Source organism: Cyanistes caeruleus, chromosome 4 (genome assembly GCF_971803275.1).
Source record: "Cyanistes caeruleus chromosome 4, bCyaCae1.hap1.1, whole genome shotgun sequence".
In the NCBI taxonomy this organism is placed as follows: Eukaryota; Metazoa; Chordata; class Aves; order Passeriformes; family Paridae; genus Cyanistes; species Cyanistes caeruleus.
The window spans coordinates 50826928-50850106 of NC_141704.1; the positions used below are offsets into that span (position 1 = coordinate 50826928).

General features: G+C 35.9%; 1 protein-coding gene and 1 long non-coding RNA gene across 6 annotated transcripts in view; both read right to left on the reverse strand.

Annotated features, from left to right (window-relative positions):
- Window positions 1–23179, reverse strand: part of LOC147653637 (uncharacterized) — a 689274-nt gene that overhangs the window by 66168 nt on the left and 599927 nt on the right. The gene's annotated exons all lie outside the window — the stretch shown is intronic.
- Window positions 1–23179, reverse strand: part of SLC16A7 (solute carrier family 16 member 7) — a 75387-nt gene that overhangs the window by 3488 nt on the left and 48720 nt on the right. For all 5 annotated transcript variants that reach the window (XM_086884620.1, XM_086884622.1, XM_086884621.1 and 2 more), the window contains exons 3-4: window positions 4128–4271; window positions 1743–2555 (exon numbers count right to left, since the gene is read on the reverse strand). In XM_086884620.1, the coding sequence (XP_086740746.1) occupies window positions 1743–2555; window positions 4128–4271 (957 nt within the window). The remainder of the gene's footprint in view (window positions 1–1742; window positions 2556–4127; window positions 4272–23179) is intronic.

Genomic DNA, 23179 nt, shown 5'->3' on the forward strand with positions numbered 1-23179 from the left:
TCTCAAATTAACATTTGTAAGTATCCAAGTATTTAGCTCTGAACTTTTGTACATTATAATTGAAACTCACAGGGTAACCTGCACGCTTCAATTTAGTGTGTCTTTAGACGCTTTTAGTGGGTTGAAAACAAAATGCCACTCTATTCACCTGATACTTATTTACAAACCATGAAATTATTCCAGGCTTCTCTATTTTTTTCACAAACCTAGTATTAGGACAAACTCACATAGCACTGCAAGTGTACAATTCACCTATTAGTGTAAACAGTGCAATTTGCTGATTTTTATCAACGAGCAGTCTCATAAAAATATATTTAAAAACAAAATTCTGAATTAGCAATGCTTCAGCATACTATTTTAAAACATATGAACTAGTCAAAACTGGAGCTTAGCTTTTCCATGTGTTCATCCCCTTTGTTCCCTCTGTTTACAAGTTAAATCAATTATTCATAGTGTTATAGTAAAAAAAATGTTTTCCAAAACTCCTGAAAAGTTAATATACTGAAAAATAAATAACTGTGAAAGCTACTGCTCCATAAATACTAGATTTAGTATCTTTTGAGTTAATGCTGATTTCAGAACCCGCCTGAAAAGTCTGGACTCCAGAGGTTACAGACTCAGACCTCCCACTAGGTGGCATAGAAAGAGTCTGTGTGAGGATATATTTTGCTCTACCTTTGCCAAAGTCTATTTGTATTTTAAATGATGAGAAAAGCATGGAATGCCTTTAGAAGCATTAAAAATTTACTTGTCCAAATATTATTTTACTGAAGTGAGTGGAATTTTTTAGGCATGTTCAGAATTGCACACAACAATGCAATTTTCATATAAATACTGACAGTAATCTGAATTACTTCGGTATATATAAATGCTTTTAGGCACACAAAATCTTGCAGACCTCTGAGGCAGTGCTAATGTGGCTACAGTATATGTTCAGAAGGCTGGCAATCTCACTGTCTTTATATTTTCATAGTGTTGGGCTTATCCTGCAACACACACACCAAGATACACACCAATGCTTCTCAATAAAATGAGATCATCTATTTTTTAATCTCTTATATCATCAAAAATCTGAATAATACAAAGCTTACCATCAGCATTACTGAATACTGACAAAAAAAGCTAGCAAATAGAAAATAGTTTTTGAAAATATCTTCTGAAAATACTCCTCATTTTTGCTGCTAGAAGCCCAGGTATTATAGTCTAAGCGATACATCTAGGCTCCCTCTAAAATCCCTTTACACTTGAAAAGAGAAGCTGGCAACACTGACATCTCTCAGTCAGGTGGCCCTCTGAATTGCCTTGCCCACATCTATTTGCTATAGCATCAGGCTAAAGAACTGGCTGTGAGCAGAGCTGGGATGTGAAATCAGGCCAGGGTGCAATGCTCCACAGCATCCTGATGGAATCCCACCATGTGTGCACCCTGCCTAAAATGCTGAGCAGGCCTGTGTTCCTTCTGACACTCTCCTAATAGTTTTTCCTCTCTGGAAATGCCAATTCTCTCTATTTAGGTAAATTAAAGTTGTTTAAGCAAGCGTAAATGAGCACTCCTCAAGCTGCTCCTAGGCTGGAGAAAAGTAACTGATGCAGTTATTTTTTACTATCAGGCTGTTATGGTACATTTCTAGTCACAGTGAAAACATTAAATAACATTAAGAACAATGTTTATATTAATTCAATGTTACATTGCAAGATTATGCAGTAATGTCTGAGAAAAATGGAAACAAACAGATTCTTACCTCCTAGAGGAGGGCCTATGAGCACAGGGCAACATTCCACAATGGTGACAAGTCCCACCGCACTGGAAAATCTGGCAGCTCCAACAAGGTCCATCAATGTCTCAAAAAGAACACTGCTAACCATTCCAAATGCAAACCCAAAAAATACAGCATATATCACCAAGCCAGTGTAATTTTTTGCCAGAGGGCACAAGATATGACACACACCATTGTACATGACAGCAAAACTAAAAAAATACTGAATCTTTGGCCGGATAAACCTGGAGTTTGCTACAAGTCCCATGGACGGCCTAGCAAACATGTCTACAAAGGCTAAGATAGAGAGCAAAAAAGCAGCAGAATATTCATCAATTCCCTTGTGCTTGGCATAAGGAGCCAAGAATACTATTGGAGCAAAGAAACCAATAAACATAATGACATTTCCTGACAAATATATCAGAAAACCTCTGTGTTTGAAGAGGGACAGATCTAGATACTTATTCATAGTTTGCCAACAAGACTTCTTGTTGTTTTTGTGCAAGGCAGAATCTCCTGTGCCTTTTTCAACATCTTTTTTCACAGGAGGGACTTTTTTCGGTCCAACAGGTCTCATAAGTGACCCAGCCACACAGCAGTTCAAAAGAAGTCCTCCCAGAATAAGAAAGCTTCCTTTCCAGCCAAAAGCATTAAAGAGGAATTGATTGAGAGGTGCCAATGTGCTCAGAAACACTGGACTTCCAGCCATTGCCAATCCATTAGCGATGGGACGCTTCTTATAGAAATACTTGCCAATCATGGTCAAGGCAGGCTGTAAGTTGAATGCTAAACCCAGACCTAAACAACAAATAAAAGACAATATTATTGCAGGTCATGCAGTGAAAAACACATCCCACATCTTTCAAATTATTTTTAAAATGACCAGTGTCCAATCTAGGGATTCTCAGTATAGAAACCAATTAGCAGCAGAGAACGAAATCGAGCCTTATTGCTGTCTATGAGTGTTCATACAAGACTGTGTCAAGGTGGCATTTGGTCATTTTTCCCTGTAGTACTGCACTGAAAGCCAAAACTCCTTTCTGTGTTTCAGCAATGACAGAGACAGGGGAATCACATACAGAAGAATGATGGTATCAGTGCCTTGGCTCACCGTTTTTATATTTGCTAAACTATAATACAATTCTCTCTTGGCTCATTTAACAGAAGTTATTAAATGTCACCTCAGCTACAATAAATGTAGGGTTTATTTAAATGCATAAATCTCCTAATTTCTTATTTCCAACCCTAATTAAGATCCAACTTGTCTGCAAAACTGGAGCATAAAATGGCAAATTGTTTTCCAGCACATTCAGCTCTCCTTCCCCAGGTCACTATTAAGGGGCTGTAAAGGACACACATGGGAGCAGACCACCTACCCACATCAGCTGAGTGTACAAACTGAGTCCAAAGCTGAATCTCTAGGCTTTCTCTCTCTATTAAGACATCTAAGCCATAAACTCTAATATGCATCTGCTTGAGGGTACAGGAGAGAAGCTTTCTTCCTTGATAGGCCCATTCCTGAACTCTGGCTTTACTCTTTCACCAAGTTTAGGATGTCAAAAATAAGAGTTTTAAGGATTAATCAATCCTTAATCAATCAAGGAATAAGAAAAGGACTCCTTTAGTCTCACTCTAAAGGAAGATGAGCCTGATTATACAGGTATTATCTTATTCATTTATTACCTGCCAATATTTCACATCTCCTCCCTTATTTTGAAAATGGAGTTTAAAAAAAAAACCCACAACTTTAAATAAGGAGATTCTTTAATTTACTGGCATTACAATAACATTAAGTCATTACTTTAGGCAATATCAAGGCCATTGATAGATGATTATGAATAATTTTATTTGGTGATTGACCCCGGGCAGATTTTAAACAGAAAACTATTGAACTGAGAGTTGTTATATTTTGTGTGAGAGTCTGTGAATGTACAAACCAGCTACAGAAATCTGATACAAGCTTTTGCAATGCTACTAGAATTTGGCTAGCCTCTGCCACCTTATTTGCAGTGCAACATGATTGAAAGCCACAACAACGAATGTGAAATTGCACATGAATGACTGTAATAAGTGCTGTCATGAGCCAATCCACTTTTATACCGTAATTATAGTGCAATGTGGAAAAGCACATACATACAGCATTTATTGAATAAATTCATCCATTGTTTTGCAATTGTCCTAAGAAAGAATTTAACATCATACCAGTTAATTTAAAGGATTAGAGAGTTCAGGTAGCTGAAATTAACTGATCTTCCTACCTTCTTAGATTGCATCTCAGAATACCTGATCAGTGAGGCTCATTTGTAGAACAATATTGGAAATAGTTTGATATAACATAACATAAAATAACCTTTTAAACAGGACTCTTACCTCCAACCACACCAATACATATATACAGTTCAAGGACGCTATTGCAGAAAGAGGATGCAATCATTCCAAAAGAACACAGGATACCCCCTGCAATCATCACAGGACGACTACCATACTTATTCACCAAAATGCTGCTTATAGGACCTGTTGGTAGAAAGAAAATGCAATTTCAGGTAACAGGTAACTCCATCTTTGTATTTACAACATGTCGGAATGCTTTCCTCTTCCATCCTGGAAAATGTTAAACTGTTTCTGTACCAATCTGTCTTACAAACACTCTGTGAGTTTGCAGACACAAGACTGGATGTGGATATACTGCCTCTATGACAATATAAGTATTGATTAGTTATGGAGATGGATAAAAAGATTAAAGACATCAGACAAGCAAGAGGGATTGCTACAGTTCATGAACAATCAATACCAAGATTGCTCAATGGAAGTTTTGAAAGTATAAGGACTGAAGAATTTCAAGTATGAGACAGGTATCAAAACTCCACAGAGCAGGAAAAACCTCCAGGCAAGCACACTAAAATTACTTAATACTGCAGCATGTCCTGCACCCTTCCTTAGAACTACACATAGGTTTAAAATATTGTCAAATCAGAACATAAATATCTGGCCCCTGAGGCTTGCTTTCCCTTACTTCATCAAGAGGGCAGTGTTAATGGGCAGTAAGATGACTGTATGCTGTCTGGGAAAATCTAAAATGTGATTTAGCATAAAAACCTATAAACTCCTAAAATATTGCTATAGGTCCATTTTTCAGTTTCAACTGCAATTCAGTTTATGGTTTAATTACATTCACACTAACCAAACAGCTAGTGAGCAATTTAGCATGACATACATTATATGTTTTTGAACAACCAGGGCTAGAATAGATGGTGTGCTACTTATCAAGATTAAGAGGTTGTCAAAACTCTTTAGGTAAACCTACATACCATCTGATTGCACTATATTTGGCCCAAACCATTACAAATAGTCGTGCTTTTGCAATAATGAAAGTTATCGAATACAAATATTTTTACAAAAATAAAAGCAGAGAACTCAAAAAATGCAACATCATAAAAAGCAATGCATTTCAAACTTAAGATAGAGCAGACCCCTAGCACAAAGTAGAATGCTTTGATTTGCATCTTAATTCACTACAAGTTATTCACTATACTAGTAACAGTTTTAAGTCTCTGTTTTTGTAAATATCTAATGGAATAAATACCAGAAATTTCATGCAGTGAAAAGCCAAATCCAACGAAATTTAAAAGTGTGCTTTCATAGGCAAAGTTATATTTTAGACTCCACTCTTTGAATTACCTTAAATGTATTAGAGTATTATTATCGATAGACTGAAATGTTAATTACTATTTGTATACACACAACAGAAGTCATAAGAATATGCCAAATTATCATTTTTTTCCTTACTTCTGTATGGAATTAAGCTTCTGCAATAGAGTTGCCCTGTGCCTGACTGTCTTTTCTAATAACTCATGAATACAGAGATCAACTTGAAATTAACTTGACTGGAAAGCAAAGATTTGAGTGATGTTTGGACCTTAGTTTGTGTATTCATTAAATAGCTTGAGTCTCAAGGAGTTTTAACTATAAGCATACATTGAAGCCAGCAGAGTTAAACATCCACAGCATGGAATGGACACTCAAATAGACAATAGCCCAGGGATTCATTAAAAGACCTTAGAACACTTATGAAGCACTAAAACATTTGACTGACAGCTTATATGATGACATAACTAACATTTCTTTATTTCCATTCAAGGGGAACCACTAAGCAGAACTATGACAAGCAAGACTTTCCTCTTTGAGACCATATGAAGAAAGCAATGAAACATGGAAGAACATGATTTTTATTTTTCTTTAATAGAGCTATGTTTGGAATATCAGTGGTTGGGCTCATGTCTGAGTTAGAAAGCAAACCCTTTTGCAATGTGTAAACAATAGAAATAATTTCTCTGAGTAAAAAAAAGACCCTTTTAAGCGGGAATATCTTTTTAACTCAAAGCAAAAGATTTCATGCCAGTATCCTATAAGTTTGAAAATAAATAAATCTAAGGTAAGTAAAAAAAATTTAAGTGTTGCTATTGCTAAACACGGTGACAGTATTCACTTAAGACATATCAAAACAGTTATTTCAAATTTTTTTAAAAAATAATTTCCCAGTTCTTCCTGTGATGAGATGGAAGTATTTACAAAACTGAAAGTGAAAAATTTGTTTAGTATTTGTTAGCAGACAGTTCCTTACCAGAAGACTGCATCTCTGCAGATCTTCACTGTGCAGTTAGGCTGGGACTTTTAAGTTACAGCTTTCCTGACCAAAGGACATAATGTTAGCTTCACCTACAAGAACTAATAGCTGATGTCAAATATGGATGTATTCATTTAGGTAGATTGTCTGAGCCTGACTCTATGCTTTCAAATTACATAAATCTGTAATGCATGATAAATTTAAAAATCCTTTAAATATAAATACTCTCTTTGAGATGCTTTCTTTAAGTTAATGATGTGCACTTACCAGCACAGCTCCACTTATTCTCAGGTTTTCTTTAGGTATATTCCAGTATTTTGATTTAAAATTTGCACATGTGAGAAATATCAATTGCTTTACAAGCCATAGTTTAAGCTCCCTAAATTATCTAGGAAATTTTCCAATGTGGTAACTAGGTTAAACATTCTATTCTGATATTTGTATATACACTTGGTTATGAAGTCTTATAAAATAATGCATATTCAATAAAATAATGCATATTCATACCTTAACATAGATGATTCTACATAAATTCCAGCTGTTTGCCTGCCATCATATGTTTTATAGCCTTGTACAAATTTCATGTCACATCTAACTTCTTCTACAATTATTTAAGCAGTGCTCACGTGCCAGCATAGGTCCTTGTGTATTCTTTCTTTTTAGACAAAGGAAGATTAAGCTGTTTAAATGCTATTACACCATGGATGCTAACTCTGAGCAAAGGCAGAGAGCATAGTGCTTGTGGAAAAGCAGGCCACATAACTTTCTCAGTCTTGCCTGAGAAAGTGGCCTGGGAAGTCATGGGGAGTAATTAAAACAATCCTCAGAGATAGAAGAGAGCCTTGCAGGTGCTGTTTGTTTCTTGTTTTCTTGCAAGAGAAGGTTGAGGGGTGGTGAACCCCACTGACCAATGATGGTGATGTGTTAGTTTACTAACCAATAAGAGTTTCACTTTTCTGCACTTTCACGTATCAGTCTATAAAAGAAGACCTAAGGTAATAAACCGGAAGAGAAAGAACTTTCCTATTCAACTCACAAGAGAGTTTGTGTCATTCTTCTCGCCGTTCCCAATAAAGCAACATCACACTGCCAAAACCTTCCTATACATTAATGTATGTTAATGCACTAAAGGATTACTGGATCTCTGAATCTACTTGCTTGAAGCCTGAAGTAACTGCATAACAGATGTTAAGTCAGGATACCCACAAGAATATTTATTCTGGTCTCTCCCTTAACAGCCACAAACCATCAACCACGAAAGATTATATTTATTCCCTAAACCAAATTTAAGACCATTATGGTAATATGCTAACACTCTCACAGCTGTATTTTTGTTTTATATCTTTCTGTTTCAGGCAAAGAACCAGGCTGTGAGAAGGTATAATACAGCAACTGTAACCAGTGCCACTGAAAAACAGTTTCAGGAACCGCTGTGCTTTATAAAACAAGAAAAAAATAACTGCTTTTTACATTGTTTGTCATTATGCCAAGGGAAAAGCAGCAAAAGTAATTTCAGCTGTGTGAGCAGAGATGGGATCATGCATTTTGGAGCTGTTTATGATGTTTCATACAGTCTATAATACTGTGACACCTATGTTCTGTTTCAAAGGCTCAAAAGAGCATTTACATGCATTTGTGCACAGAGAAATTGTGGATGTTGAGAATATGTTTAGATTAGATGTCATGAAGAAAATCTTCATTGTGAGGCTGGTGAGGTGCTGGAAGGGATAGCCCAGAGAAGCTGTGGCTGCCCCATCCCTGTGAATGTTCTAGGCCAGGTTGGATGTGGCTCTAAACAATCTGGTCTGCTGGCAGGTGTCCTGTCCATGGCAGGGGGCTGGAACTAAATCATAGCATCAGCCATAAAATGGCCTGGCTTGGAAGGGACTTTAAAGGTCATCTTTCTTAAACCCTTTAAGGTCATTTGCAAAAGTTCCTCTCCATCCTCCTTGCAGGCTCCCTTCAGGTAGGCCACAATTAGGTTACACATCAGCCCTCTCTTTTCCAGGATGAACAATCCCAATTCTCTCAATCTTTCCTCACAAGAGAGATGCTCCATCACTCTAATCATTGCATCTAATCATCTTGGTGGCCTCATCTGGACTTGATCCAACAAGGTCCTTCTTGTGGAAGGTCTCACAGAGGGATGCAGCACTGCAGTTTGGGAGAATATAGAGGCAGAACAGAGCAGAGGGGCAGAATCCCCTTCCTCCCCTGCTGCCCACACTGCTTTGGATGCAGCCCAGGACACATTTGGCTCTCTGTGCTCAGATGCCCATGGCTGGGTCATGTCCAGCCTCTCCTCCAGCAGCTCCCCCAGGTCCTTCTCAGCAGGGCTGCTCTGGTCTGTTCATCCCCAGCCTGTGCTGGTACCAGGGTTTGCCCCATCCAGGTGCAGCACCTTGCACTTGGCCTTGTTAAACCTCATGAGATTCCCATGGGCCCACTGCTCAAACTTGCTGAGGGTGCACTGGATCCCTTCATCCCCGTCATTAATTAAAATATTAAATATTACAATTTATTATAATAATAAATATGGTCTCAGTGCAGACCCCCGAGGGATGACGTGTCACAGTTGTCCATTGACATCTTGACCATTACCCTCTGGATGTGGCTGTCCAACCAATTCCTTATCCAGCTAAGAGTCTACTCATCAAGTCCATCTCTTTATAATTTAGAGACAAAGATGTGAGGGATCAGGCCAAAGAGTTTACAGAAGTCCAGAGAGATGATATCTGTAAACCTTCACCCCATGACAGAAGGCCAATAGGTTGGTCAGGCAGGACTGGCCTTTTGTGCAGCCATTCTGGCTGTCCTGAATCACCTCCCTGTTCTCCACATGTCTTAGCAAAGCTTTTAGGAAGAGCTGTTCCATTAGTCCTAGTTTGACTTCTTACTGCTATAGCACAGTGATATAATTAGAGATCATGCTGTAATTTGTTTTGCATACTGCCAGTGCATTTATGCTTTTTTATTTTTCTACCTCCATTACTTTTATTATGGAACTAGAGATAAACTTTCCTGATAAAAAGATAATTTTTTTAGCATGTACTGACAATGTCATTACAGTGCTCAGAGAGTCATCGACCCAAAGCAACATGAAATTACTCGGTCTGAACAATATGACATTTATTTAAATGAAGTGAATTGCTGAAAGAAGTTGAAAATAAATATAATAATATTTCAAATTGCACCATTGCAACATTGTGGATTGCATCCTGTCAAGTGGTTTAAGCACATTTTCAGCCATCTGTCTGCAGAGTCAATGCAGCTGTTTTTCCAGTGAAGGTTTATATTTTCTTTCTGTTTCCTACAAGGTTGGAAAAGCCCAAGAAGCTCCAAGAATTAATATTAGTATAAACTATTTGCTAAGCGCAGTTCAACTTATTCTCTCTTTTTCTTCTTTAATAAAATATGAAGTCCACTAACAAAAACTCATTCAATCACAAAGGCTTTAAGCAAGTACTTAGTACTGCTAATGGAATCCTATCTCTGGTAGTCAGAGGAAAAGCAACCCAAAATGCTTAAAACCTGTTCATTAACTTGGAAAATATTTTCAAAATATGCTGTTTCTCAAGCAGGACTAAGTCAAAATACTATACATTCTGTGACAGTCTTATCTCTCATTCAAAAACCTTTGGCTAAATTCTTTTAGTACTCTTGGACAGGCTTTACACAGAAAAAAGAATTAGAAATGTTAAAAAGTCATGCAACTGTTTTTGTATTATTTTTTCTATTTGTATTCTTTATCGTGTTTCTGGGAATGGTAACCTGCATTTCTGACATATCCTGTGTGTTTGTATAACACCAATGAAGTAAATTAGTTCAAGAATCATTGGAAAATTTTGTCTGTAGTTCCTCAGAGCATTTGGCAGCATATTTTTTTCCCCATTTCATATAACATTTACAACTGGCTGCACTGATTCCATAAACGTAGATAACACAGTAACCTTGACAGAAAGCAATGAGAAAAAATACTCTTGCAGTAAATACCACCAAGCAGAAAGGTGTAACATCAAGTTAGGACTGCTAGACTGTGAGTTAGGAGAGCTCAGCAGCTAGAAGCTCAACCTGCCAGGGAGGATGCAGTCAGTTGCTCAACCATCCATCACACTTTGCTCTCCACTTCCCCTGCTCTTAACTACATTTTCTCAGTGTCATTACTCTGAATGCTCACATTCTCACTTGTGTCCTGAAGGAGCCTTGTATTATACCAAGTTTTTATCTCTTGATCTCAAATGAACGTTAATTTGACCTTCATCTATTCCTTAGAAGATTTATGAGGAATAAAAAATATTTATTCCTCAGTAATAAACAGTAATTGTGTGGGCCTGACTGATGGAAGAGTGCTCAGCTCTAGCTGCGTCCTCACGGTTTCTCCTCCCGAAAAGGCTACACCTGCAAGTTTTGAAGTGAAATGCTCAAGTCACAAACAGGTATGCCTGACTGCAAAGATAAGCTGCCTTTTGCTGGTACTTGCTCTAAATGTATTGCTTTTATGGAGGAATCACAGATCCTTGATCTGCTTTGGTATTTTGTGTTTTTCTATGGATACATCAGAGACATGAATCAAGGACTTTACATATTTTGATTAAAGCTCTTGTTTGGTTTGCAGGTTTTTTTTCTTGTTTGTTAGGGCACAAATGTGTATGGAGTTAAGGACCATGTAATTTAGAAAATGTCTTCAAGTTAGCAAATTGTTCTATATCTATGAATTTTAAAAAGTTGGAAAAATGCCCAGTTTTTAATCAAGGAGTAGCCATGCTGATTATTATTTACATGGATACGTATCAATGCTTTATATTAATTATGTTTTACACACTCTGCTGCAGAATTTTTTTCATGAAAGGCTAAAACATTTGATCACAATGCAGAAGACTTTAAGATAAATTATGACTTTTTTTGGAAGTGAGCAAAGAAACTTTGTCATTTCTAATAGAAAATGAGTGTAATTCTATGAGCTACTGAACACTCAGCAGATTTCAGAAACATACATGGTTACTGACAAAAAAGCTCTGGCCCAAAATTAACTGCCAAAATTTCACATTGACATCTTTATTATGTAAAGAAATAAGGTGCAGAAAAATATTTCAGCATTTTTAAAAAAATTCCTTATATTTGGTTTCCTGATACACTCAGTATCACTGAGTGAAGCCCATCCACAGATATTTTCAAAAACTACTCTTTCAACTTAGAAAAAGGTAGGAAACAATAGAGAAGAAAGAAGGGAACAAGATGGAACACAAGCACCTATAAGAGAGATGTATTTAAACACAGATCCTGTAACACCAAGCACATATTTTTCCAGAAATGGTCTGCATGACTGTGTAAAGGGGAGTTGCATAATTGAATATGTGCATTTCAATAAACCTTCTCAGAAAAATGGTCATGTCTTCACAGAAAACCAAAGTAACCATCTTGTAACTTGAGCATGTAGTGTATTGACATGAACACTAGAAAATTCAGTGGCAAATAATGAGGTATTGGGAAAAATTAATGAAAGTTTTCTGCAGAAAAAAGACAAGGAATTTAAAGCTATGTATTAAACAATTAAGCAATTAAATTGTCAGAATGTCATAAGCTTGCAAGAATTTAAATTTAAAACAACTTTTTTGACTCAAAAAATGTGTTGGGGATTTAACCTAAATAATATTACTGGTAAATGCACAATGAACCTGTGCCATTAAAAGCTACTCGTCCTTCAAATGAAAAAACAAACAATGACTTATTCACTATCCCTTCCTGGAAATACAGTAAAGATAATAATACTAATATATAAATATTAATAAATGTATTTATCTACAGCATTATACACTATACAAGTTAATAATAAATTAAATTTCCATTTCTTTCAGGGATTAATTTGGAATTTCATGAGGCATAACTCTAAGGTATTTCATGAGGCATAACTCAAATGTTTTCATGAAAATGTATAGTGGTTTGGTTTTTTTTTTGAGATACCATCTCTGGAGTATTATCCTTCTGTCTCTGTAGATGGCTGAAATGAAAGGCTAAGTTCAATTTGGTAATATCTGTTTTTGAGCACGTGAACTGAAAGTATCCCTGATATTAATTAGTTAATATTAGTTAATATTCTGAATATTTAAAAGAAATCCTAATAAGTCTACTTTGAGGGAACAAAGGGAAATTAGTACTAATCACAAACTAGATGTTTATTTAGAGATAACCAGTCTATCTAACAGTAGATAGATAAAGAAACTCTCTAATAGTTTTTCTGTCTCAAAAATAATCTTATTTAAAAACTTCTATGCCCAGACACGGAGACTACATACTCACACAAACACAAAATAAAAACCCTAATGCTTTCCCTCATCTGATTGATGGATTCAACTATAAAGCCAGGTTGGTTTTTTCTAAGGATAATAGAAGGCACTTATTCCATTTATAAGTATTTTTCAACTGAAACCTTCTGAACTCATGCTTTCACTTTCAAAGAACTCAAAAATTTCTAATTGAAGATTTAGAGTTTAGTACTTTGCACCTTTCCAAAGCAGGTTACAATTTTTAGCTATCAGACTTGTCTTTACAGCTTGCTGACTGTGAACCAGATTGCCAAACAAGTTCTGTATATTCTGCTGTTACAGAGGGGGAGGCGATTTTCTGCAGATCATAAAACTGAAAAAAAAAAAAAAAGACAGAGGCAACACTACACCACTGTAAAAATTATAGTAACTTGAAAATAAGAGATATGTAGCTAATCTAAGAGATAGCTGTTGGGAACTAAAACAATGTTCAAAAAAACCCATCAAAAACAAACAAACAAACCAAAAAAAAAATCAAAAAAACTCCAACCAACCAATAAAAAAGAACCACCAAAAAACTAAAACCAATCTGAGGAGTTCATGCAAATATTTTAATTCCTCACAGATATTTTTCCTAAACTATGTTATTAGATAGTTACAATGGTTCTCCTTTTTTTCTTTCTTCCTTCCTCTTTGAGAAATGGCTGCCTTTTCTAAAAATCTGTATGTATGCACTTGTGAACACAATATTTGTAAATGTTCATTACCACCTTCTATTGATTATTCCCTATAATCATTCATTATTTTTATACCTCTACTTCAAAATCCCTATCTACTTTTCCTGGAATACTACTATGTAAATTCTGCCTAGCAGAATTTTGGAGAGCAAAAAGTCATAACAAATACAATATCCCAAGCTATTGAGTAGTTCTTAAGAATGTAGAGTATATTGTCTCCTAATCAAACCAGTACATTTTTTAGATAATGCATTCACACTGAAAAATTCAGCCAACTTTGTTTAAGATTAATATTGTCATTTAGATTTCTCTGTCTTCTACAAATTGCCCATCATATTAAAGTTCATACAATATCCCATTTCCATCCTGCCCCTCATCCTACAGTTTATTTGTTTTCTTCCAGAATATTATAACTAACTCAATTTGGAAATGATTCCTTATACACTGTTACAGGCAATAATATGTAATTTCAGAGAAAGCATAAAATGCTTCTTCTCAGTTGCTCCTTTATCATATTCCTTTCTGCTCTCAGTTTTGCACTGTATAATTAAACTTCAAATTGAAAATACTGAATCTATTACCTATGATGTTTCTGTGGACCACTTTCAGTAAATTATGGATCATGAGTGGATCATTAAATCTCATATACATACTTAGAATAAATGTGATGAGAAGTATAAATCTGTATGTATGTATTTATAACTTGGAGTGTCCAGAGAAGTCACCAGATTTAGGTCATTGTCAATAACATTTTAAGTTTATTTCCAAATGCACTTAACACATTAGTATCACCAGGCTTAAACTCTATTTTATAGAAAAAAATAAAAACTTTTAGATTTCCATCTACTTTAGAAAAAGTTTTACTTAATGCACTTTCAAATTTTTAAATTGTTCTCTGTGTAGAGTCACATGCCATTTATTTTGTGGACTCAATCAAAATTAGAGTAAATTATGACAAGTCAGGAGTGAAAAAGTAATGAAAAATTAGTAGAAAAAGCCTGGGATTTGGACAGTGAACAAGAAATATATTATGAGGAAATTGGACAAAGGCCATTATGGCATTTGCATTTTGGCTGGACTAGAGAGGAAGCAACATTCATAACATTCTCTACACAGTCCTTTCCCTTGTAGTAGCAGAGGATGCACCTCTATAGACAAGATTTTCTAAAGGTGTGAAGATGGGAGAGTCTAGATCAGGTCTGCTTACCTGAACAAGGAGTATTTGAGCTCTGCTCCAAAATGCAACATGAAGAGGCTTGGTGACCTAGTCCCAGTTTGTTGCACTTGAAGGTAGTATTTGTGTGGCTTTTGAACAAGGAGGGGTTTTTTACCTGCTGTGAAGAAATAAAGCAACCTGCCACTGGCAGAAACCTTATTCTCCATCTAGTAATGTGAAGCAGCTTCCTCCTAATGACTGTGATTCATCATAAATTCAAAATAAATTAGTGCCCATTAAAATACAGGCTTTTCATGATTTGTATTACAGATACTGCCTAAGCATCATGCATTTCTGGAGTCACCTTTCAGCTAAAGAATTATGTTGACATTCTTATGCAAGAACATATTAAAATAATCCAATGAAATATACCTACTTCTGCAAAGATTTACCATGTGTGCCTGTGATAATTACTGTGGTTTACTGGGAAAAGTAATATTTTCTTCCTACAGGAGAAACTATGTTTCTTTGGTAAGTTTCAGTACATCTTACTGGAAAGCAATTGGTCAGAACTTTGACTGATCTAGGCAATGTTTGTATCTGAACACCTTGTCAGGTAATTTTTTTATAACATCAGGTGAAATAAACTGGAAGAAATTCCATAATACAAATTTGTTCTTGTCTTAACCCCACTTGCCACTTCAGCTCTGATTCTCTGAGCATAGGGTCAAGTGCTTTGCACTCAGCTTACTGTTTACATTTGAGTAAGTAAATATGGAGAGCTTCTAAATCACAATGGCAAATGTAATAACCTTGCACACTCTTTCCACAGGTATAAACTATGGTGCTGTGTAAAAGACAAGAGGATCTCTCCCACACATATTATGTGGCATGCTAGTTGATTTTTAAGGAACAATCCAGAAAATTAAAACAATGAAATTAATTTATGCTTTAATACCAATTTAATACCCAAGCTGAAATAAAATTTGTAAGCCTCAGAATTTGCAGTTAAATGAAAAGTCTTCAAAATACTCACTCTGAAATATATCTAATGTGCTCTGCCATATAAATAAACAAATTAAAAATATACCTGGGTGGCATTACCATGAACTAATTCTTCCTCTTAGTTCAAAATAATTACAAACATTTTTTTCAAGGTTATTAGGTATCATATTGCATTTCATTACCAGTCTTAGGAAACTTGCAAATGTACAGTTTCTTATATTAATACAAGCCAAATGTGTTGTTTATTACAAATAAATACATACATATGTGTTTATACATATTGTATATGCAGTCACCTAACAGACACTGAATCTCTCTGTGAGATGAACTGCCACATCATTTCTGTGAAATTCCGTCAAATCTCATTCTGCGACATGTAGTTGTCCGAGTCATTATTCATGTAAGGGGGCATGGGCACCTTAGAATTATCTCCAATGTTGACTACATTCTCTTCCCATGTAAGAATCATACAATTTCTGGTCACTGCCTGGAAGTGTTTTGTTACAGAATCTGTTGCTTCAATGAATATCCTTACAGTCACGGTGCCTGATTCTTGACTTCTCAGAGAACTTTGCAGCACTGGACCTCTATGTAATCCAATAAATTAAAATTGAAGTTAGGAGATTCATACTTAAGGTCAAATTGTACTGTACCCTTAGGTTTTTGTTTTCCATTTATGAAATAGAGATAAGCTTGCTAACAAATAAATCAGAAGTTATATGCAATAATTACTTCAATGAGGTGAATACCACCAGCTTGGTGGTGCCAGCTGATACTGATAAGAGAAGTGTTTGGGGATCTTGTTACAAAGAGGCTGAACTGTATTTAACTTTAAATCATTCACAGAACATAAGAAAATATAACAGATCCACAGATTCCTGTCAGCTTATAATCAGCTACAGAAGAACATAAACTTGGCCAATTATTAGACAAGCCTGCTGTGGTTTTTTCTTATCTGGGTATGGAAGAAAGAGAATTACGAGTATGAGGAAAGTCACTGCAAGGTAAGAGAAAATTTACAAGCTCAAAGGCACTGTTAAAATTACCAGGTATTTTTAATAACATTAAAACTAATGCAACTGAGTCAATGTCACTGGAACTTGGGAGAATTATAACCCATTAAACATAAAAGAAGATTAAAGAAGAAAATCAAACCTTAAACACAACAAGCTCAAAATCCCTAACAGTGAGTGTGTATCTCTAATAAGAGATTCAATGTCTCTAGGTAGCAAAATATAATGTATTAGTGTAGTGCAACAATCACGTACAGTGGCATCAACTCAGATTTGTACAAAATTTGAACTTTACCTCTAGATTATTTTAGCAATCAAAAGCCAAAGAAGTCTTTATATTTGATGTGTTTCAGACATTCAGCTTCAGAAGGAATGAATTTGAAATTCCCATCTTTATTGACTGACAACAGAAGATGTCCAGACTACTGGTCAGATGTAGGTGCCTATGCTGAGGAAGACTAAACATGTGAATCCTGTTCATATTATCTCCAGCTGTAAGGATACCATTACTTTCTTCAAAGTTTTCTAAATGTTAAAGCTCTTAATGGCAAGTGTTTCAAAGCATTACACGTAGGAAACCAAGCAGGGCGCACATGCCCCTCATCAGTGAGAAACTGTAAAAAATGTGTTTGAACTATATGAGGAAATCAACATCTTATTTCACAACAGAGCTCCTGTTTTAATCACATTCTTTCATTTGGATGTCACGTCATAGTAGATATTCCCCCAAACAAAAATTGGGTAGCTGCAATGCAAATACTTAACTGTTTTTTGACAATGAAAAAATTCCTGCCAAAATCTGTGGAAAAGAAAGCCAAGATTTTCTTTGGCTTGTATGCACCAACAAAACATGTAATACCTACTAAAGCTGCATTTGTTTGTATCCTTTGACATACAGAATCCCAATAGAATATCACTATTAGATGAAAAGGTTCTGACTCCTGAAAACTCTTCATATGGTTTATACATTTAAACACATGTACCATGTGGTCTTTGCAAATACCTTCAAAACCAGTAAATCATTTTAAAGAGTGCCCAATATAATCCTAAAATACATTCTAAACCATCATGTTTTTTTATTTCTGTTTTTCCTCTGGCATCACCACAAACCTATCACTAAGTCCCTGGCACATACATCTCTCTAAATGACTGCAGAACTACATATCTTTATGAATCACAGTATGTCTCAGCTGTTGCCATTTGATACTGGCTTAGAATATCTTCTAAACATATCACTACAACTCTGTTTTCCTTGAATATACCCTCCAAAATAAACAAGGGAATAGTTCTTAGACATTCCAAAACAATGGACCAGTAAAATTCTATAATAAGTTCTTTGTAAAGTGCTGGGTTTATTATTTCATTTGAAGTGCTGGGTGACTACAATGGTATACACAGACTTTTCCTGCCCCACAGTTCTTCTCTGGTATCTGCATAAATGTCTCATGATTCCCAGTTGCGCTACACCATTGTTTCACTACCTTTGAATTACCCAACACACATCACGAACACAACCATTGTATGGTCCAGTGAAAAACTATATGGGAACTAATCCAACATTTGCAGTGCTCACAAAATAAGCATTCTTTCCTCAAAGATTTACAAGCTCTATGAACATATCAAAGGCCTCAGTTTGTCCCTTGATACCTTTCTTAAACAAACCCAAACTTTTAGCCCCTTAAAAAATGATGCATGTTATTTATTATTGTTAGACTTTGACCTATTAATTGAAACTAAGTGGAAATCAAAAAAGCATCATTTTTGCAGAAAAAAAAAAGCTGTCAACATTGATTTACTTATTGAAATCCCTGTCTATAAAACCAAATTAAGATCAAGGCAGTCTTACAAAGGGAAAGAGTTATTAATTAATATTCATTATGTAGTCTATATTGCCTACTTGTATGTAAATGAGACCTGCTTTAGTAAAAGGCTCATGTTAATTAAATTTAAGTTGCCACAAATATTTCTATAGAAACCTTAATAAAGGCTGGAAAAGACCTCTAAGATCACCAAGTTCAATCATTAACCCAGCATTGCCATGTTTGCCTCTAAAGCATGCCCCAGGTGATTGTATTTATCAAACCATGACCAATGCCCTATGGCTCATAGGTAGAGGCTCATAGAAACACAATGGGAGTTCTGTATCAATTTCTGACAATTACTCAAAATTAACACAAGCATACAATAAAAGACAAAAATTTCCTTATTTCACTCAGTGGGAGCTTTGAGACTGGCTTCCTGAGTATATTCAGATCCCAGTAAAACATTTTATTCATGAAAACTTGACAAAATTTGATCCCAAAAGGCACTGAATATTTAGCAATTAGATCTTTTCTGTTTAGCAAAATATAACAAGTTGCAGAGTAAAATAACAGCTTGTTCCTGTACGTAGGGTGACAAACCTGTTTGAAAAGAAAATGTGTAAAACCGTCTACAACAGATAGGCTTTTTTTTTTTTTTTCACCTTTCTTCCTTTGACCACTGTAGAGTGTTTTCAAAACATCTAGAAAGACCTTTCTGTTTAAAACATCTCTGTTTAAAACATCCTATTGCTACTGTAGAACACTACTCTACAACATCAAGTTTTACTAAAACTCAAAGCCTTCCAAGAAATATAAGACCTGGCTGTATTACCCTTCAGAGGCTTTAGCATTCAGGTCTTGTTTTTTAAGAATTGAACTAATGTATATTTATAGTATTTTGTTACTCTTATCTCCATTTGCTAGTAAGAGTCAAAATGCTCTATTCTTGTGAAACCTCATTATGACTCCTTTTCCTTTATCTGTGAGTCTCAAATTAACTTGACATAGATGTTTTACATACATCTTAGACTAAATGTGAAGTATTCCCTCATGCCCATGAGGCACTCAGAAAGTTAGCAAGTTCTGCTTTCAAGGGCACTCTAAATGAGGTTATTAAAATTCAACACTTTGCATATTCTGATGGGGGAAAACACTTGCCCCTGACAACAAAGGAGATAGGTCAATTCAAGAAAGCTTCTCAATCTCCATATGAGATTGAGATGGCCACTGAATTCCTTGTGCCAGTATTTGTAAAACCAAAATTAGAAAATGTTATCAGGGAGGAAGAAAAGTGTAGGAGCCCAGGTCCTACCCAAAAGTAAAAATCCATAACCATCTGTTGTTTGTGTTACATGGATTTCACAACTGTCATCTCCACTGTGCACGCCATTTCATCTTCACAGCAATATCACCAAAACACCCACTGAGATAAAATCACAAATATTTTGAACATACCATATGATATGTTGTTTTCCAAATTAATATTAGACGAAGTCAAAATGAGGACTTGTCTATAGGTTACTTTTGTGCTGTCACATGAAAAATCCTTCAAGGGTTTGTTACTGTTTGGAAACACTTAACTTCAGACTTGAATAACTTAAGCAATACTGACAAGAAAGGAAGATATTAAATGCTACATTTTTTAAGTATGAGCATGTTTTGAAAAATTATAGCGGCCTCTCCGTACATTTTTATAGCATCTTTCTTCAAAAGCAGCCTAAAGATGCATTTTAAACTATTTACTCAGAAATAATATCCAGAATTTAAATGAACCTTTTCTGTTTTCTGAACTTCAGACCAGCAAGACTGTCCCACATTTCACAGCTGGGTACGGCTTGAAGGATTTATCAGCTCTCAAGCTAATTTTCATAACTTAATGTTATACCCAAAAAATTCTTTTTGAGAAAAAAACAAACAAACAAACAAAAGAAACAAAAAACACAGACTGTTCTTGGAAATTGTTCTTGGAAAAGTGACAGAAAAAGAGTTAAGGACCAGCGAACGAACAAACTGCTTTTTCCCTGAGGAAATCTAAAACTCAAGGTCAGCTCTGTCTGAAATCACCAGACTTGTCACATGGCTTTCATAGCTGCCACTATGGCACTATGAAAGCATTGAAAACATTTTTACAGGAAACAGATCGAGCTCTGATAAGAAGCTCTTTAATCACCTTTAGCTGATAACACTGCACAAAGTGAGAGGTAAAGGTCTGGAAAAGAGAAGAATGAACTAAGAGAACTTGAGGTCAAATGCATTTGACCTTTTTCTTTAATTCCTTAATTTGTCTGTGTGTTGGAGCAGAAATATGACTCTGTAAGTATATGGACACATAGATTTTATATACATAAGAATACATACATGCATTTTATACATGTATCTGTTCATACACATACAAGAACACAGATTGTGCTGTCAGGATAACTCAACTAATTCCGTTTTATCCCAGCTTCTGTCCTCCAGTGACAAAAGTCTGGTGGTCCCAAACTCAGTCCCTTGGATGAAGGAATCCATCACAAACGCATCACCCTTAATTTAATGCAATTGACAGTCTCTGCTCAAAAGAGGCAGAAGAAGGAGTTACCATGGAGACTGAACAACTGCTCTTCTCCAGAGGATGCTTTTATCAAGCATGGTCTGAACAGCAGAGGCTGTGCAATACTTGTAACCTTAATCACATCACTGGATCTTGCTTTTTGGGATGCCTTTTTAGTAAAGTCTAACAAACATCAAAAGGTTGGGGGTGGGGGAAGAAGGAAGAGAGAGCCTAAGAAAACAAACAAACCGACCCTCTAAAACACAACAGAAAACAGTATGGAACTGCATGTTGTGACAAATTGAGAGAGAAAAGGAGTTTCATATCGATTTGATTTATCAGATTTGTCACCTCTGCCTGGTGCTTTCCTAACAGGGTGAATGCTGTGCTTGACCTATTTGCTGGAATTAACCAGGACTGCAGGAGACCATATGGATTGCCAGATGGTCTGCTATAATTTAATGCCATTTATTCTAAGTATGAAGTAAGTGATAAATATAATTAACATTCTTTTAGCTCCTTATTGGAGCTTTTTTCTGAGGCACTGAAAGGTAAGTTAATACCTTGTTGCTGAAACACAGATGCCAGCTAATTACTGCAAGAGGGTGCAGCCTCCAAAGCAAAAAGTGTCTGCACAGACTCTAACTTATTCACTGACCCCACTGTGATGATTAATAGGTTGAATGCTAAGCTGTAATGAGGATGACAGATCTTAGATGTTTTCAGGTTACCTTCATTAGTAGCATGGTGAACAGTGCTCATAGCAGGTGTATGTATCACACTTCATAGTAAACAATGTACCTTGTGGCCTGAACGTGTATTTCACATTACAGCACATCAAATGTGAAGAAAGAATCAAACCACCTTCAGACAGTAAAAACAATGAAGTGATTTCCTTCAGAAATGTTTTTCCGGATTGCTATTTCATATTCTGCCAGTGATTGTCTAAATGGCCTAGTTTTTAGGAAGTGGTCCTAGAGAAGCTTTGGCTTCAAAGAGTGTTTATATCAGGCAGGGTCGTCATTCTCAGCATTTTAAAACCACTAGTGTGTAACAAGATATCTAAACAACTCTGCTTACTGTCCCTGTGCTGATAATCTTTGTAGTAAATGGGGTAGGTGTTAGCAGAATGAATAGCAAACAATTCTGTCATTTTTAATGTCAATATACAAGTGGAGTTAGTAACTGGTAATCTGAACAGTCAAAGAAGTATTAGAGAAAAGGCAGAAATACTGAATCTTTTGTATTTAATAGGAAAGTTTTACACATTGAACCTTACAGACAGAAATGACCACAGCTAAATGTCCTGAGACACTGTTAATAAAACCTGGGTGAACTTTGACCTGACAGAAATGGCATAAAATAAATGCTGTGCAGAGAACACAACATAGCAACACCTGCACTATACATCAAACCTGATTTACAGAGCTAAAGGAGCTCAGGGTCAGCAAGTCACAGCATAGAGAAAGCAGAAAAAAAATCCAGCTTTTCAACACCTGTGTTCTTCCTGTGCCCCAGACGGGTTCAGCACTCGTTCAGAGGCCTCCACAATTACATCGATACACTCCACAGTGCAAGTGCTGATGCACCCTTAAGAAAGTCCTGCATTAGGGGGGACTTGAATGTGATGAGACATACCCTCTTTTACTCCTTGAGAAATAACTTGATTGCTTCAAGTTATTTCTTCACCTGGTGAATATTGGTGAATTAACTTGACTATTGTCTCTCATCCTATAAAATCCTTTATGTTTCTCCACCGGCATATAAGTAACTTACAATTTTCTATTAGTAGATGAATAAAAATATTATCAAAATATCTATATAGCATGCTTTTGTTGATACCATCTGTCAAGAGGTCTTCATAAGGTGTCTATGAATGACAGAATTTGAAAAAAAGATCCATTTTTCCATCCCATCAACTAATGCTATGATGGCTCCAGCTTCATTATTGCAGTCAGAGGGGAAAAAGAGGTAGTTGGAGAGAGCAGTCCAGATAGCCTGATCCTCTTTGTAGGCATGCTCCCTACTTCCCTGACCGCTAAATAAGGTAAGGGCCATCCATGTGTCAGAGCTTAGGGAGGCTGAAATAAGAGATAAAAAAACTACCATGCTGAAAATTAGACTTCATTCATTTGTTGGACGTGACAACAAATGTTGTCACATTATGTTGTCATACTAGTACACAGATACCACTTCTGGAAAATACCAGAGCTATACTCTTCAGTGATTAAAGAGTTTCAGTATCAGTATGCTATCAGCACAATGTTTTCAGTCTCTGTCTGGACATTT